The sequence below is a fragment of the Apus apus genome, chromosome 8 (assembly GCF_020740795.1).
Source record: "Apus apus isolate bApuApu2 chromosome 8, bApuApu2.pri.cur, whole genome shotgun sequence".
Taxonomy (NCBI): Eukaryota; Metazoa; Chordata; class Aves; order Apodiformes; family Apodidae; genus Apus; species Apus apus.
The window spans coordinates 5,883,111-5,900,711 of NC_067289.1; the positions used below are offsets into that span (position 1 = coordinate 5,883,111).

At 40.8% G+C, this 17,601-nt stretch overlaps 1 protein-coding gene across 14 annotated transcripts in view; it reads right to left on the reverse strand.

The window, feature by feature from the left end:
- Positions 1-13,833: 13,833 nt before the first annotated feature.
- Positions 13,834-17,601, reverse strand: part of PER2 (period circadian regulator 2) — a 48,892-nt gene continuing 45,124 nt past the window's right edge. For all 14 annotated transcript variants that reach the window (XM_051626085.1, XM_051626093.1, XM_051626089.1 and 11 more), the window contains 2 exons: positions 17,253-17,403; positions 13,834-16,192 (listed from right to left, as the gene is read on the reverse strand). In XM_051626085.1, the coding sequence (XP_051482045.1) occupies positions 16,043-16,192; positions 17,253-17,403 (301 nt within the window). In that variant the 3' untranslated portion in view covers positions 13,834-16,042. The remainder of the gene's footprint in view (positions 16,193-17,252; positions 17,404-17,601) is intronic.

A 17,601-nucleotide genomic window follows, 5' to 3' on the forward strand; every position in this document is an offset into this window, starting at 1 on the left:
CGGGGCGGGCAGCGTGCGGGGCCGCAGCCGGGGCCCTCCCCCTGTCACCGCCTGACAGGCTAATAGCTCAACACCTTCACATTTCATCCGTCTGTGTGTGTGTGTGTGTATGCGTGCGTGCGTGTGACATTTTGTAACTCCAGGGGTTGTTCTGTGAGAGCTTGGGGAGGGGATGGGGGAGGAGGGAGGTGGTTGGTACTAGTGAAGCGCTTTGGTCGATACACAGCAGTTACTTTATAACCCTGTCTCTTTCTCTTGGCCCTTATAAGTGGCCCGAATACCACTACCTTTTTCTTTTAAGAAAAAGCCCTTGTGCTTTTTAAATCGTGATGGTTAACTCCACGAGAAGCTCGAGCTGAGTCTGCATGCAGTTGTAAGTGTTCTAGTGATAGCAGAGATCCCTGAAAGGGGTTGGTATGGTTAGAGTCTGTACTACAGCCCAAGAGTCTCACCTTCAGTGAAGGAAGAGAAAACTAGAAACCTGGTTGAATCAGACAAACATTTAAAAGATACTGGTGGCAGGGTGCCTTTTAGAAATTAAGTGTCTTTATGCACATTTTGCTTTTAGCACATTTGAGTTTATCGTGACTTTATGTATATTAGGGTGTCAAATGTTTTTTATTTTTAATCTTTAATAAAGAAGAATACTGAACTCACAACTGATGGCATGTATTGTGGAGTGTGATACACTTCTAACCGGTTTAAGCAACAAAAGATCCAGTTCTCTATTGTTAACTATTAACAAAAGTATGTGTATATGGTGGAAACAATGCTGGTAATTAAGCACTTGATTCTTGTATTAAGCATTGTTAGCTCAAGTATTGGAATTCAAATGTTTCTTTGGTTAATGCTAGAAGACACTTAAGTTATTGCAGTGAGCAAGGTCATACTGGTGCAAAGTTGATCTTAGGCCACAGATTTCTGGGCTAATTTATCTGGATGCCAGTCTCAAACCTACTCTACTTGATCTGCCATCTGACAGTGTTTCTCAGACAGCTACAGTCCTGACTTCAAAAGCACTAGGCAAAGCCTGTCCGGGGGCAGAACTTCACAGGGATTTTAGGTTTGGTGGGTTTTTTGTTTTGGTGGTTTGAAGTTGTTTTGGGGCTTTTTTGTGGTTGGTCTTTTGGGGTGGTTTGTTTTGGGTTTTTTTTGCTCTTGAATGCAAAGTTGAATAGTGTGCAATGGATTTGGAAAGTATCCTTTAAAATTAAAAAAAATGTTTCTAGGGGGCTGGGTGGGGGACCCTCAGCATTTTTGGACATGACATTTGGCACCTCCCCTGCTCCTACTTCTGGGAGATGCCAGGTTAGTTATGCTGTGGTAAGATGCCTGTCAGAGAGCTGTCATTGTAAAGAGAAAAAGGATTGCAAAGTTGCTTAATACATGGAAGTTCCCAAACATTGAGCAAGCAAGAAAGGAAGCAACCTAAGTACCAAGGGATTAGACATGTAACTTTCTTTTGTTAACAACCCTATGGAATAATAAAAATGGAAACTAAGATACTGGTAAGACCTCTCCTTTGTAATTTTCTTTAAGTTACCTGAGGTGGGTGTTCTTATTCAAGGATGGCCATCAGATTTGTTTGGTTCTTCTCATCCCCTTTTGTGCTAAATTCCCTTTGAACTGGGGGGAGAAGGGCAAAAACCAGCTCAGCAGAGGGAGGTGAGAGCTTTTGTAGTGACCTTTCTGCTTTAGGGAGCAGTTAGTGTTTTGAAGTGTAAATGAAGGAGGAGCCTGGGACACTTGCACTAAAAGTAACACCCTACACACAAGATGACCTCTCAGAGTGAGCCTGCTCCTCTAGCTCCTGCACAGGGCCAGGTTTACTTCTATAAAGCTATTTCCCAGGTATCACAGTGTTTGATACTTCACTCTCCACTTCTGCTTAATTAGCCCAGATAACAATACCCCACCAAGGGAAATTTACACATTGCACAATGTTACCCGGCTACACTGAGACACAGCTCTGTGCTTTTAACATCTAGACAACAGCCCTAGTGTAAGGCAGCTCAGGAGGGAGGTAAAGCCACAGCCTGTTTTCATAACCCCACAGCAGCAGCCCCAGCCTCCAGCAGCTCTGGGCTGCAGACACTTACCTGAGCCGACTTTGGGTGGGACATCCCGGGATGATCCTGGGCTCAACAACCACTCCAACCCCTCTGCTGCTGCAGGGACACAGGAGGTGCCTTGGCTTGGCCTCATTTCCATGAGATGAAAGACCCCTGGGTTAGGGCTCTTCTATAAGGCTCCTGTGAAAGCAAGTGCAAATCCTGACACTTTGGTGACAGAACCAGCCAAGAGTCAACACAAGAGTGCTGGCTTTGGCTCCACAGTGGATGGGGGGCTGGCAGCAATGCCAGCTCTACTAAGCAGCACTGCAGCCCTAGTCCTTAACTTCTCCTATATTTGCCCTGGGGAAGCAGGGCTGAAGCTGGCCTTCCCCCTTTGCTAGCTCCCCTTTCCCACAGATAATGCCACGGGTGCTGTTGTGCTCCCCATTCCTGGAGCAGCCCTCAGAGGCTGGTGGACCCACACAACTCTCTGCAGGCCTGGGCACAGCCCCTCCCCACAGCTGTGGAAGGGAACAGGCAGAGGGGCTGCAAGTTTGCTGGCCATGGCCACTTAGCCAGCTGCTCTCCCAAGGCCAGGGTGTTAGGAAAAGCCAGAGCAGAGGGATAACAGGCCTTTCCCCTCTACACTTCTCAGTTCAGTGTCAGCTGAAAAGAAAAAGCCAGGTCAAAGCACTCCTATTAGGACATTGAGGTTTTTTTTGAAGTGTCCAAAGCATTTTAGAAATGCATTAGCAATATGGCTTTTTTTTTTTTTAATCAACAAATTAGGTTCACAGAAAGTTTACATCCTCTGATTAGGTGTTGCTGGATTTCTCCATTTGCATTTCTGTACCTTACTGCAAAGGTGTCAGATCTGACACTTCCCTGACAAAGGCAGGAAGAGGTGAGCATTTCAGGGGTGGAACTGGGGAAGGGGAACTGGGGCAAAGGAAGGCTTCCAGCAGCTCTGATGAAAAACCAGTGAAGCCTTTTCAAGTCCTGTATAGAAACTGCCTTTATTCTTTTCCACTCCAAAGTAATACAAACAGACTATCTGATCTGACAGTGCACTGCCTTGTAAAAGGAGAGAGGAGCAGCACACTAACAGGAGGACACTCGTTTGATATGCAGGTGAAGAATAATAGAAAAAAGGGCTCACTTTCCCCTCTCTTTGCATGTCAGTCACTCACACCTGTTGCAGGGGAAACTGCTCCTTGTTAGACCAGGTCAGCTGAGAGGACTTAGGGTCCAAACTTCCTCCTCACCCTTTGGCAACACATACCAGGTCTTTTGTCAGAGTCCTCTGGCCAGGAGGCAAGATGGAGCTTTCAGATTGTCCACACCAACTTTTGTCTTCGTTTGTCTCCCTCATGGAGGTATCACATAGCCCTTGACAGAGCTCTCCTCTGCAAAAAATAGAATAATAAAAAAGGAGACCAGCCATCAGGAGTAGGGTTAGGGGATGCATAAAGATATCATCAGGGGAATATCTGCTAAGCAGACAGTTCATCCCTTTCTGTAACACAGAAAACTAGCATTTCTTACCATCCAAGATGCTGTCACTAGCAGAATGTTATTGAACAAGTCACAGAAAATGAGAAGAGTGCTTGGATGAATGTTGGTTAATCCTGGCATCCAGAGCCTTGACACATTATGGTAACCCCTCTACAGAGACAACACCCCCAAGGGGCCATACAGGCTCTGACATCTCCAGTTGTTGCAGCCCAGTTTCAGGATTCTCCAACCTATGTGCTCATCTTCAAGCACAGCTACACGCGCACACACACACACACACACACACAGAGGCAGGTCTACAGCTCTAACTGCTGCTTCACCCTGCAGGGACACGGGTGCAGACACATGGGCTTTACAAGTCTGATGTTCAGCTTTTGAAACACACTGGGACTTTTGCCAAAGAAGCTCTTTCTTTTCTTTTGTTTTCAGCAAGTGCAACTCTTTGCACTGCATGTTAAGAAGGTGAAACAGATTTTTTAAAAAATATATATAAAAAAATCAAAGCTGCTGCAGAAAACTTTAAAACATGAAAATACACCTTACAGCAAGATACTTTAAGCTTAATTTAGTTAAACAAGATGATGGCTGAGGATTATTTGATTAGTTACACTGCATATGTTTTATTATACATGTGTTATATTGCTCACTTGCTAGGTGAAGAAGTCACAGGTTCAAGAAGCCTTTTAATCCAATAAAGTAGAGCTGTAAATTCCAAGAATTACGTCAGTCCAAGCTGTTTGAAATAAGGAAAAATACCGAAATTAGACACTGGGAGAAGCCATTAATTTCCTTTCTCTTAATGTTATCAGGTCAAATGAGAATCTTTCCAGAAGCAAATACAGTTGCTTTTGTTACAAACAAAAAATACTTAGTAAACCAAACATAAACAAGCAATTATATTAGCTGATCCCTTCTGACTTTTCATTTGTTAAGTATAAAATTACCTTAATGTGTGGGTTTTTTAGTTTTTACATTGATCTCAGGCTAAAACATAGGTTGAAAGCATGCTGAGTAGTTTTTATTTGCATCTGGGAAAGTGCAGACCTAGAGCATCTTCAGACACATGTTTGCAGATAGCTTCAGGAATTGCCCAGATTCACTCACCCTCAGCTGAACTCTGCAAAGCTCCTAGACCATTTAAGCACAAAGCAAAGCAGCATAACATAAAATCAGCACCAAAGAGGCACACTTTAAACTGTCCTTGAAATGATGTGCCCACTGAGAGAGAAGGGAAATAGCTTGGCATCACCCAGAGCCTGCCTTTCCACTCAGATAAGCTCTTCAAAATGGGTTTCAGCTGCTAGTGGCCCCCTGGGGAAACAGCTGTGTTTGGGGTTTGGACAGTCCATGTCAGAGGCACAGTAGTAAAACTTCAGAATTTCATCCTCCCTACCCTAACCTGAGTTCACCAGAACCAACCTGTGCCAAACAAAGCCACCATAAGACCACTTCTACTGTCACCTTGCAACAGCCTTTGCAATTGCTGTTCCACAGATTGAGAAGTGGGGGCGAAGCCCAGAACAGACACATTGACTCCATTACCAGCCTTGTTCACATTCTTTCTGTCCTTCACAGGAGCAGATTAACTGGTCAGAAATCAAGTGTCATTGAATCTCTTCCTCCAGGCAGAGGAGAGTGGACAGCTTCTTCCCAAAAACCTAGGATTCTAGAGCAAATCTAGAGAGTAGCTGCTACTCTCACAGCAGCTGTAAGCTTCCCACTCACTAAACCTTCAATTCAACCAGCAGATTCTTAAATAGCCAACACAGGTTCTCAGTGAAGTCCATGACAGCAACCTACAAGCAAGCAACCTCCGACCTCAGCAGCTTTGGGATGCCTGTATAGAGGCCCTGTTTCCTGGAGTTCCCAGAAAGCTTTATATGGGATGATGCATCATTTGTAAAGCTCCTGAAGGCACTTGGTCTCAAAAAGAGCTTTATAAGACCCAAAGGGCACAATTACTCCCACCTCATACCTCATGTTCAGAGGCTCAGAAGCAGCTGCTCAGAGCAGCATGGTCGTGCAACCAACAGGACAACCAAGGCAACCAACAGGTCTATGCAGCTGCTCTCCTGCTGCAGGGAGCTACCAGCAGCACTTGGCCAGAGCACAACCAGCCAGGAGGGTCAGTAGCAGCAGGACAGACTGCACTTCCAATTGCTGCAGGAAGCAGGAAAAATTATTCACATCCTTTAAGCCAATGCTGAACCAGAGCCTCCCAAGCTTGACAACTCCAGCAACAAAGAAGGTCTTCAAAATACAATATAAAAACCCAAGATCCTGGTGCTCAGTGCTAAGGAGTCTATTCCCACCCCTGTTTCTTCTCAGAAGCACCACTCCTGTGAAGGTGGTGGTTACTCCTTGAACTCCTTAAAAAAAACCAACCCACAATAAAAAAAAACCCAACAAAAAGACACAGGCAGATTCTTACCTCTCAGCTTTTTGCTAGAAGGTGTGTTGGCTGCATTTTGAGGGAGGACAAGCAGTAATACCTGTCTGTTTGCTTTAACACCTTAGGATTTTTTTTAAGTTTAAAAGATGCAACAAAAATGCTATTATGCTGATGTGCCAGTTCTTATAATGACAACCAACATTTAGATCTTGTATAGTTTTAGCAAGGCATCGAAAAGAAGGGAGAAGTATCATCAAGGTTTTTTGAAGGTAAGGGGAAAGAGGAGATAAAAAGAGAATCTGAGAATTTCACAACAACTTGCCTGTGTCTTCTGTGGGTTTATGCAGTTACACTCCAGTTTACAGGTGTTATAATCAATCATTTTATAGCACAGATACAAGGGGAGAAATGCTATGAAGGAGGTGATGAAAAAGTTATGTTGTCAGATGAAAAAGGTAAAGGGACCACAGTGAAGAACACTTAGACTAAAAGGGAGAATAAATCTGTAAGACCCAGAGCATCTCCTCATCTCTCAAAACAGTTAAGTCTTGCCTGAAATCAAGGCTCTTGCTGCCAGTCACAGGAATGACAGCTGTTGAATTGAGCCAATGGTTTCTTGCACTTTAATTTCTATTATACCTAAAATTCAATTAAGTACACTCAAAGCAAGCAAAGGCTCCTCTGTTTCCTAAGATGGAGTCTGTGGTCAAATACTCCTCTCTCCATTCTATGTTCGTACGGTTTGGACTTAACTCCAGAATTACATGAACAAAGACCTGGCCACACATCTCTCAAGGTAGGGTTTTTATTGCCTAACTGGCGAATTCAACTGAAAAAGCCCTCCTCTAAATTGATTTTCTGAACACTCCTATGACTAAAATATTATGAGACTCAAGTATTGGGTAAAACACTAAGGTTTTGCATAAATAGTAATTGTTGATGTATCTAGGGTGAACAACAGATACATATGACCTAACTTCTTGCTTTATTTGGTCACCGAAACAGGTTTTCTAAGTCCCATCCAGACCTGAACACTTCAGAGACAGGTACTCCTTGCCCAGCTGAGCCAAGACCACTGTGACTCAGCCACAGACATGCATGTAAAATTAAGAGATGTAAATAACATAGGTCAGATGGGAAATGAAGTATGCAAACAAACATAATCAGTGTCATGTAAAATAAGTACATCAGGAAAGAAGAGACTTGCACGCAGTCAAGCATTGCTTGCTTGTGGATTTTTTGTTCTTCCCTTTTTGCTCCCAAATAGCATGTTTCCAAGAATATTGCCTGCCAGTTTTAGGAAAATGGGTACCCGTGGTACAGCAATACCAAGGGAATTCTCAACTATTACCTTGAATACATTAGAAGTCACACCAAGTACTTTTAAACCCTGTATAAGTAAAGAGATGGACTCTCTAGCCTGGTGCTCCTCCTGCTAGTTACTTTTACAGCACAGCACATAGTCACTGCACAGTCACTCAACACAAGGAGTCACCTGCAGCAAACAGGTCCCTGCCACAAGAAAACAGCAATGTTTGGCCAAACTACAAGCAAGAGATGTACCTGGGGATCACAGTTCATACCACCACTTCTGGGAAAACTGACCAGTTTGAGGTGAGACTCCAGCTAAGAGTGTTGCCTTCATCATTTCTTCTTAGTGAGAAACCACAAAACAAACCACTGTTCATAATACATTCTCCCTAGAAACACAGCAAAATCCCACAAAGTAGTGGGGAGGATTCAGCTCTCTGATGCAAACTGCAAGATTCTGACATCTGGTCCTTTCCACTGCTGAAATTCACCAGCATCCAGCCTCACTCTTTTTCCTGTTAGAATCCCACCAGTGAGCAGAGAAATCAGGACTGCTGGAAAATAGCAGAGCAGCCTACCTGGTGCCACCGATTTGTTTTCTGTTGTGCTTGTAACCATGGCATCTGAGCAGCAAGAAATAAAACACACCTTTAAAAGCGGAAGGGCTTCCACTTCCCCCGTCCTTCCCCTGAAACAAAAGAACACAATTTTTTGCTTGTTTTGTACTTACTGGTTGTTTTCAGAGAGCATTTTATATTAAGAAACTGCTTAGATAAAGTTATTTTATACATTGCTCTGAATAAAACCATAGGTGGATTAAAATGGCCCAACTACTTATTTGGGTTTTTGTTTTAAAATATACTGAAATCTGAAGTACCTGGACACATCATTTGGATTTTACCCTGTTTCTAAACATTACCTGAGAGTTTAGATCTGTACTGAGACTCTGACAATCTGGGAATGAAGCTTAGCAGAGCATTCAGGTGCATAGAGCCTTTTGTAGGGCTGGATTCTGCAGCTGTATCTTGTTTTGCCAAAAGCTCTAAACACCAGTTTTTCTTTCTACCTCTAATTTTTTTTCCCCTTCTTTTTATCTAGACATGGGGCAATTCCAATCTTCCCTGTTTTGACAACCTTCTTCTCATTTACTATGGTTGCAGCCCACAGATATAACCCTGTGCTTCTTTTTTGTCTCTATTTTAACAGCTCCCTGTCTCCATTCAACTAAACTGTTCCTAAAGCTCCAAATATCCACATGACTCAATAGACATTTATCTTCATCCCTTTCTCCAATTCTCTCTCTGACAAGGAACTGTTACATCTTGCCCAAAGAAAATTTGTGTTTTGTTGTTAATAAAACTATTTTTAAACTGCAGTGTTAAGCAATTTCAAAGTGGAGGCAGTGCCCCTTGGAACTGTGTTATTATCCTCTTCCTCCAATTCTTTCATGAAAGTCACAAACCAGAGTGCAACAACCCAAATGTTTCCAGAGCAGCAAGCTGTCGCCTTCTATATATAGCTCAGGTGTCACAGTTCAACCCCAGTCTTATCTAGGAGGCTTAGAGGTATGGAACACACAATGCTTGGGAGGCTCTGGATACCTTTCATTACAGCACAGTAAGTCGCATTACACTCACAGTAAGTTTTGGCAATCAGCTTCAAGCCACCGTTCCGTGTGTTGATAAATCCTGCCAAGTTTGGGGCAGGCTGTTAACATCCATGATCTCAGGAACACTCCTGCAGAACAAACAAGATTCTCTCTCCCACACCCTTCTCTAAATGAAAAAGCAAATTTTATATCTCAAAGCTTTAAAAGCCTTCTTTGGAAACGCTTAAATAAGCAAGCTAGACTTCCTGTGCCTAATTCACTGCTGGCTCATTCAGACACAGAGGATTTACATTAGGGTGGCCAAGATATCCTGACCTGCCTCTGCATTACTTCAGTTTGGCCCCTCGGCAGGCACTACGGGCAGCATCACTGCTCAACAGCTTCCTGAGCGTTTGGACCCTTTGATCCTGGCAAACACATCGAAGAAGTCTCTACCTGTAAAGCCCCTGTTGTCAGCATAATGAGTAAAAGTTAACACCATAAACTTCACAGGCCTATGAACACTAAATTAGGTGACAAAGGCAGTCATATATCACTTCATCAAACTGTCAGTAAGTGGAATCTGTAAAACCGTTTACAGCATGCAGTCTGGTTCAATTTGTATCGTTCTGCTGTGAAACTGATTCAAGATGATAAGCAGCTTACTCTGATTACAGACACCTTTATTTTGTTCATCTGTTAGCCAACAGACTAGCAGACAAACCTTTTTTTTTTTTTCTTGAACAAAACCCAAACATTTTCCACAAAAATCCAAACCAGAAATCCTTGAAAATTCTATTATTTAACTGTAGGTTTGAGCATCACCTCAGAATGGCAGGACACAGAGAGGGAAGGGATTTTAAGTGAACTGGTAGGACTAATAATGTTATAAACAATGTTGTACAAAAGCGCTTTCATAATCTAGTCTTTACAGTTGATCTCATTGTATTCATTGCTCACATAACACAAGGTAATTATTATTAAAAGAATATTAAATACATTGCCTGACTACATCCAAAGCTTTAGGAGCCTCCATTTGAGGTAGCTGGACAACCATCTTTTTGTGCACACATAGCTAAAGATAATAGAAGAATTTCCTGGTTATTCACTTGATGGGAATCCCCCCTTGTTGTCATGCAATTTCAACAGTTACAAATTTCAATTATATATATATATATATATATATATATACACACACACACACACAATTCTAAAATACATCTATTTATATTTGGATTTGTGTCTGAAAGGAAGGGTGACAAAAGAGAACTTCAAGGCAACTAACAGTGAACAAAAGTCCTACAGCCTTCAGCTGCTTGCTGGGAGGTGGCGTTTCAGAAGAGGTATCTGTCTTCCTAGAAACCAGATCTGAGGAGATCTGCCCTCCTCCTCACCCTCCCCTTTCCCTCCCGGCCCTGCACAGAGCAGCTGGGACAAAGTCTTCACTATTCACAAGCAGGCAGCAGCTCTCCAGAAAACAAAAAAGCCAGGGCTTGCAACAACTGTATGTAGACACTGGTAATAACTCCCCATCACTACATGCTCCATATTGTCACTTCCTTCTGTTTTGTGTCACATCATATGCTTTCTTAAAAGCACAAATTGCAATACTTAAGATGCTGCTTTTTGACCCAGGCTGGTAACGGAGGCTCTTTAGGAGCCTCTGAAGGCTCCAGGTGGAGCTCTGGGTGAGGGCTGGGGCCGTTACTGAGCCTCCTACAGCACTCTGGAGACCACAACCAAGTCAGGCCAGTCCGAGCAGAGGTAAGCATAGGACACCCAAGCCTTCTGCTTCCTGCAGCTAAGAAAATTTAAGATTAAAGCAAACTGGAGAAATGCATTTGCTAAATTTATTCCCCACTCATATGACTGGGTTCCTGGGTTCCCAGGTTTAGTTTCCTTTTGTTTCCCTTATGCAAAAAGGCACAGGAAATTTCAAAGGGTGACAAGAGGAGGGAAAGCAGAAGACCTTACCTTAAACAAGCAATGGCCAAATACATTTAAAAACAGCCAATACTTTCCTGGACAAAAGAAGAATTTTATAAGTTGACACTGCAACAGAAACACAAGCAATCTTTCCGACCATTATAACAATTTAAAAAGGGTAATAAATTCACTACATTTTGTCTTATTATATTAACAGACAGTTTACAAAGAGAAACACCTTGACAAATCCTGGAATATCAAGAAATTCTAATCCCTCCTCAGATTTGTCTTCGTCTAGTTACAACAAATTAGGTGCAAAGTAGCATGGCCCTCTGAGGCTGTACCAGCTCTCCCACCAAGGCACCTACCCCAGCTCCACAGGGGCTCAAGACCTGACTCCCTGCTCATCTCCTTACTCTGTACCCACAGAAATTGTTGCACCCACCACTGGAGTCTCATCAGTGATGCCACAGCACCTGCTCCTTTTGGTTAAAGAAGTGCTGAAAACTGTTCTGGGTTGTTTTCTTGGGGTGTTGAGGTTTGGTTTGTTTAGGTTTTTTTACAAGTGTAAACCTCTGTTTTGTGAGTAACAGCAGAAGCAAAGGACCTGCCACCTAACTTGCCCTTTTATAGTGCCTCAGAACATTGAACCTCCTTCACAGCATTTTTCAGCTAAAAAGCTTTTTCATTATTAGTTAATGCCAAGTGTTTTGCTACTTCTATATTGTCTGCTACGATTAAACAGCATTCATGTGCTGCCACAGCAGCTTCTTTTTGTTTGCAACTACTAGATATAATCCAGAGCGAGAAATACTGTGGGATGAAACCCCATCACACACACTCCTATTGCAGGTGCAGCCTGATGTACCTCAGATTTTTTTCAGCAGATGCCAAGAGAAATACCCATGATTAAGAGTTCAGTTGTCTCAGTTCCTACCCAGTCTTACACTTTTCCACTTAGGAAGCCTGGCAGAAGCTGTTTAGTGCTGGTTTTCTGGTGCTTTTGGGTTTTTTAAGATACACCAGTGAAGCACACTGACAAAGTTAATATGCATCTTGTGTACCACTCCTAAAAATACTGTCCTCTTCCACAGCCCCCAAGAAAAAGGAGCTGGTGAGCCGTTCATTATCTTGTTCAATAGACTGAATATATTTCTCAAGCTCCTAACCACTTGCAAAGTAAATGCTGGAATTTCTGGAAATCACACCTGCTAATGTTATTCTCCTTTAAGTCATCATCTGTCATTTTGTCAGAAGCATGTAACTTCCTATCACCACGTTCTTAGAGTCAGAGGCTTATCAACTCATTAGGTTCTTTCCACCCTTGCTAGAGACTCAAAAGAACAAACAAGGATCTTAATTCTCAGTAAGGAGTCTGTTCTTTTCCCCTCTAAATTCAGGACAGTGGTTAGGTGGACTAAAATCTGATGCTTTTCAGTAGTCTGTTTCCCTTTTCCAAGCAGAAAATTTGTACTTTTAGTCACTATAACTGGGCCAACAGCTCTTCATTAAGTATTTTCTCATCATTTTATTTGAAGTTCAAGTCACAGGTCCTTCCCTTTGCATGAAACAATATTTGAGTTATAGCAAACTCAACAGCCCTAAAATACAACAGCCCCAAAATACAAGCTGAATAGAGGAAAAACAGAGGTGGCAAAGCTGCCAAATATAATTACAGGACACCAGTGACGCCTAGGGGCTATGGAGGTGGGAGGAACTCTTGACAGGCTGTTCCCAACAGTCCTGCAGTACGAAGCAAGCCACTATGTCCAGTGCTGACATAAGGCACATCATCAAGGAGGAGCATGTGAACACGTGATGTCACATTTACCTTATACTTTTACTATATTTATCATTGCCAAAAATTACCAGAAACAAAACTAACTGTGAAGTGTTACATGGTCATTTATCGCACCAGCTTCATTTACCAAAATAATTAATCCAAATGCTAGTACAGTACCTGATCTACTGAGCTGCAGAGACATCCTGTACACGTGCATGACACTTGGATCTGTAGGTCTGTAAACTGCTTCATCAATACATCTCTCCTCTGCATGTTTAGCTAAGGAAGGAACCAAGGTGCTATTAGGACAAAAGTGTTTCAGGCATCACATACACTGCTCACGTATTTAGGCTCAATTCAGAAGACTTCAAAGGGACCTGGATACCGCATTGAACACACATCCTTTAAAATGCATGTCTCAGCAACAGAGTGCACAGCACTACAATTCTACTCTTGGTGGGAAGGCAATTCACCTGCGTGGTGAACTGTCTTGTGGTACAGAAACACCTTGATTTTGTAGCGCTCAGAAGTATCTGGGTCCCTCGTGACCAAACCAGGGTTTGCACCAGCTTGTTCTGTTTCAAAAAACCACAAACCTCTCAACAAATTTGTGGAAAAAAGAAACCTGATGAGGGCCTCATAACCAGAGTACCTCCTAAATGTGAGGGGCAGTCCAAAGTAGCAGCATGCATCCACTAAGCTACATCACTGCTCAAAGTGATAAAACAGACGTCTTTCAGCCTCCCCACCTCCTTTACTCAAGAGAATAAACCCCAAAAACATTCACAGGGAAGTACACTAGCTTGACAAGTTTCAGCAACCTTCAGAAGACTTGACACTTCACACCACAGCAGCAGACTCATCACCACTGTACAGTGCAAACTCAATAGGTATAACCAGAATTCTCCACCTGTAAGTTGCCGTATAAAGCCACAGAAAGCTGCAGGAGAAAAGGTTCCACAGCTGACCACCTTCTGGTGGTTCTGAACAACAAACACAGAACTCAGCTGCCTGTGTTCTTCCAGGTATTAAATTTGAAAATATTTTCAGAGCCACTAGTCAATATTAAGATTCAATCTTCCATTTGACCACTAGCCTTACAGGTCAGACAAGCTGGCAACAATTTTACCTCAGGACAGTAAGACACCACTAACTTGGTATCTTGTGAGTTCTTCAGTTTGAGATAGCAGGTCACATATTACCAGTAATCCATGCATTTTTGCTTCTTACATGGAGTAGAAGGCTCAAGGAACAAAAAGGCAACTAAAAATATATCTGTTTTATTTACCAGTTTTCTAAAAAGCAAAGTCATAAAAATTAGTCACAAGTGGCAAAACCAAAATATATTGCACAGTGTACAGAAAACGTTGACATGTTGACAAATTGTCATCACAAATAAGTCATCTTACAACAGTTTGGAAAAATTACAGCTTCAGAATCTTATCTATAAATGGAGGCATGTAGATTTAAAGTTACAGGAAAATATTTTAATACCACCCTGTAAAAGCAAACACTTTAAGGATGCAAGATTAAGTCCATAATTAAGCACATCCACAAAATGCTCTAAATATACTTTTCTCTTCCTTTCACTAAGTTATGGTTACAAGATGGTAATGAAAAAAAAAAGAAAAAATGAGAATAAAAAAACAGGAAAAAAATGCGTGCTAAAGCAAAGAAGTTCAAAGTGGTTGAGAAGTCCCTGAAAATAATTTGTATAATTATGATGCACTCCTTTATATAAAGCTTTTTTCCAAACCCTGGTCCAATTAAAACTGTGTTTACATGTAAAAATAGAACATATGTACTATGTTGGTATAGCTGCACTGCTCCATTTATGATGAAAACATTTAGTAATACCGGACCTGAAGACCAAATTTTATAATTTCTCATTTTGTTTATATTTACATATATTTAAGTTTGACCTTGCTAAACTATTAAAGTTAGGAACCAGATCTTGCAGAATAGTGCTTTGCATTTGAGTTACTAATTTTTCAAACTGTGATTCTACTTGTTTCACAAGTTCACACTCTGCTATCTGCAGATTCTGTCTCTAAATCAGATTTCCTCCTGACACTGTCAATTAATAAGTTATTTCACACAAATTATCTCCCACTAAGTACCAGTCACTTTGGCATTTTTGGTGATGTCAGATATAACTTTGCATCCTCTTTGTATGCAAAGAGAAATATTTTTATAGAATGAAAATAACCTTGAATTTCACTGAATAGAAAAGATATCCTAATAAAAAAGGAAATGCTTTCCATGAAAAGTATTTTAAGACAAAGTTAATTGCATTTCTCCATGTTTTTCACCCCAAGACTTAGAGCTGACATCTAGCAATCCTGCAAATGTCTTTTAACTAACCAAGATATAAAAGTTGCTCTTTTGTGTTTTCTTCCCACATCCAAAAGGTATAAACAGCACAAGAACATAAAGTACACATATTCAAGTCAATAGAATCTCAGAGGCATTGAAATTGAATCATTGACAGCAAAGACTCCAGCCACACTAGGTTTTAGGCTATGCAATTCAAACAGAGAGAAAGTCAGCACTATTCTCAAAATCACTTCTTTTTTAGAACTACCTTCAAATGACAAGAAATGTCCAATTCTCTCTTGCCACATGCAAGTGTGATATTTCCTTAGCCACACAGGAAAAGCTGACAGCCAACCTCCAGACAAAATATATTGGAAATAAAGGTTGAAGTTATACCAAACTTTGTCTAACAGTCACTGGAGCACACACAGTCATCCTCTGTGGTCTTGGTTTTAAAAATGATGCTTCAAGGTAACAGTTCATAGTATTTAGCATCCATTTAATTAAAAGGCTACGAAGTTGTTAGCACTTGTCTATACTTCCTTACACATTCATGTAAGTATTTTAACCCAGGACCATCTTATAAAACTGGTTCAACATTTCTTGAGACAAAAATGGCTCCAACATTCAAAACTATAGAAAACAAAGAGGATGGAATCAACTGGTATATGAGAAGGGCAAGTGTGAAATTATTTGCTTGAAGGTTATTTCTTCTACTGCTGGACCACTTCAAATATTAAGAACAATGCTGAGAAGCCACTAAGCAAAGTTGCCAGAACAATTTATAATGCTGAATCATTACCAAAAGATTTGAAGAACCGTATGTATGTAAAGGGATTTTCAGTACTCATTAACCCACTCTACAAAAAACAGTAGGCATCAATAAGAGTGTCTTTAGTTCATAAAGAAATATTTGAGGCATATAAGTGCAAAATACAAGTCTCTTTTTCAAGGAAAAGCTATACCATCTTCAACAATGTCCTTACTGGGAAGAGTGCCACCATTTAAAAAGAGATTCATTCAGAAATGACTCTCCTAGAGCAAGAAAAACACATTTGTTTTTATGAACCAGATTAATCTTGCTGGATACAAGATTAAAAACTTTATGGATCATCACTGCAGTTTTGAAGCAGCTTTGAAAACACCAGGCTCAAAGGCTATGTTTGTTCTTCACTGACTTGACTCAAGGAAACCAAGTTGTTTTCCCCACTGTCTTCAATCATTTCATTAAGGTCCATTTCATGGATTTCTTCATCATACGATGTATAAAAATTGCTCTGTATATTGTCCTCACAAAAAATACATTCCTAAAAAGAAAATGATAGAAACACTGGTAAGTCAAAGAAAAAAAAACACAACCCACAGCCTTTTTCAAACAACAGTCCATTTGCATGTGATCCTTGATTCCAAGGGAACCATTACATCTCTGCTGCAACTACCAGAGATACTCCTCTCTCCAACTTCTGTCCACTCAACTTTTTATAACATGTAGTAAAATCAATGCAAGTACTTGAGAACCCTAGTGGAAGGAGTTATGTCATAGATCACTTATTATAGTGACATTTTACATGCTCTTCCAATCACCTTTTCCTCCATTTGATTGCTAACCCTGCAGGAATATGTTGGTGTCAGCTGCTGTGCTTCACAGGCTGAAGCAACTGCACATTTACACAAGTGGGATGCTGTAGTATCAACGTTGCTGTAGCATTAGTATCAGGATTAGGATTCCACTGCAATTCTCTTACTTTTTAAATACTCTGTGCAAAAAAAGCCTCTGCATTTGGTAACTTATGTTCAAAAATGCTACAAATGATAGAAAGCTTAGGGAAAAGACAACAAAATCAGGTATTTGTGTGCAAGTGAAATACAAAGACAACAAATACAACTACAAGGAATCTTGTTTCAGTTTTCTTTTTTGCTTTCCAAGCCATTAATCCACTTCTAGAATTAAGGCAAGAGAGAATCCTACATGAGAAGTCTGATAGAAATAAGGAACAGTGTACTCCCGTTAAGTTTGTACTTTACAGAAATCAACAGGCATGAATTTCTGCACACAAAATAGGGATTTTTATGTAGTGATATTTCTGGCTGTGTTGCTAAAGGATTTTAAACAGATACACTGAAATGTAGAAAGAGGAAAGAAATTTGTTATCCTCTATTCACCACTGATTTGACATTCCCATTGGAAAGACAACCTATAGCAAATTACATCAGGCCAGAAGCCACTGCATTAAAGTTTGAATATATTTTTTTTTCTGCATACTTTACCAAGCTTTAAGAGCAATGGGAATGGAAATATTTAACATAGGCAAATAATAATCTAAGTACTGTTATACGTGGAAAAGTAACAAACTAATTTAAACTTACAGAAGTAGCAACAGTTTTTGGCAGTCCACCTTGCTGGATCCATGGATGAACTTCAATAAGCTCTCTCTTTTGTTCTTCTGTAAATTTTGGCTGTAGTTTCTGCATTTGCTTTAATTTCTGCTTATCTTCTTTTAAAACTGTTTCCAAATCACTAAAAATAAAATGTATTTAGATATTGAGACTCAACAGTTTCTGGGCTTCATGCCTATATAAGGTTACACAGTCAAATATTAATTTTTCTAAACACTATTTTTGTTATGGAATGTTAAGCTTACAAGTCTTATACTGGAGGACAATTAAGTGTGGTTATTTTAGCAGCTTTCTGCATTTGCAGACAGCTTTAATGCAT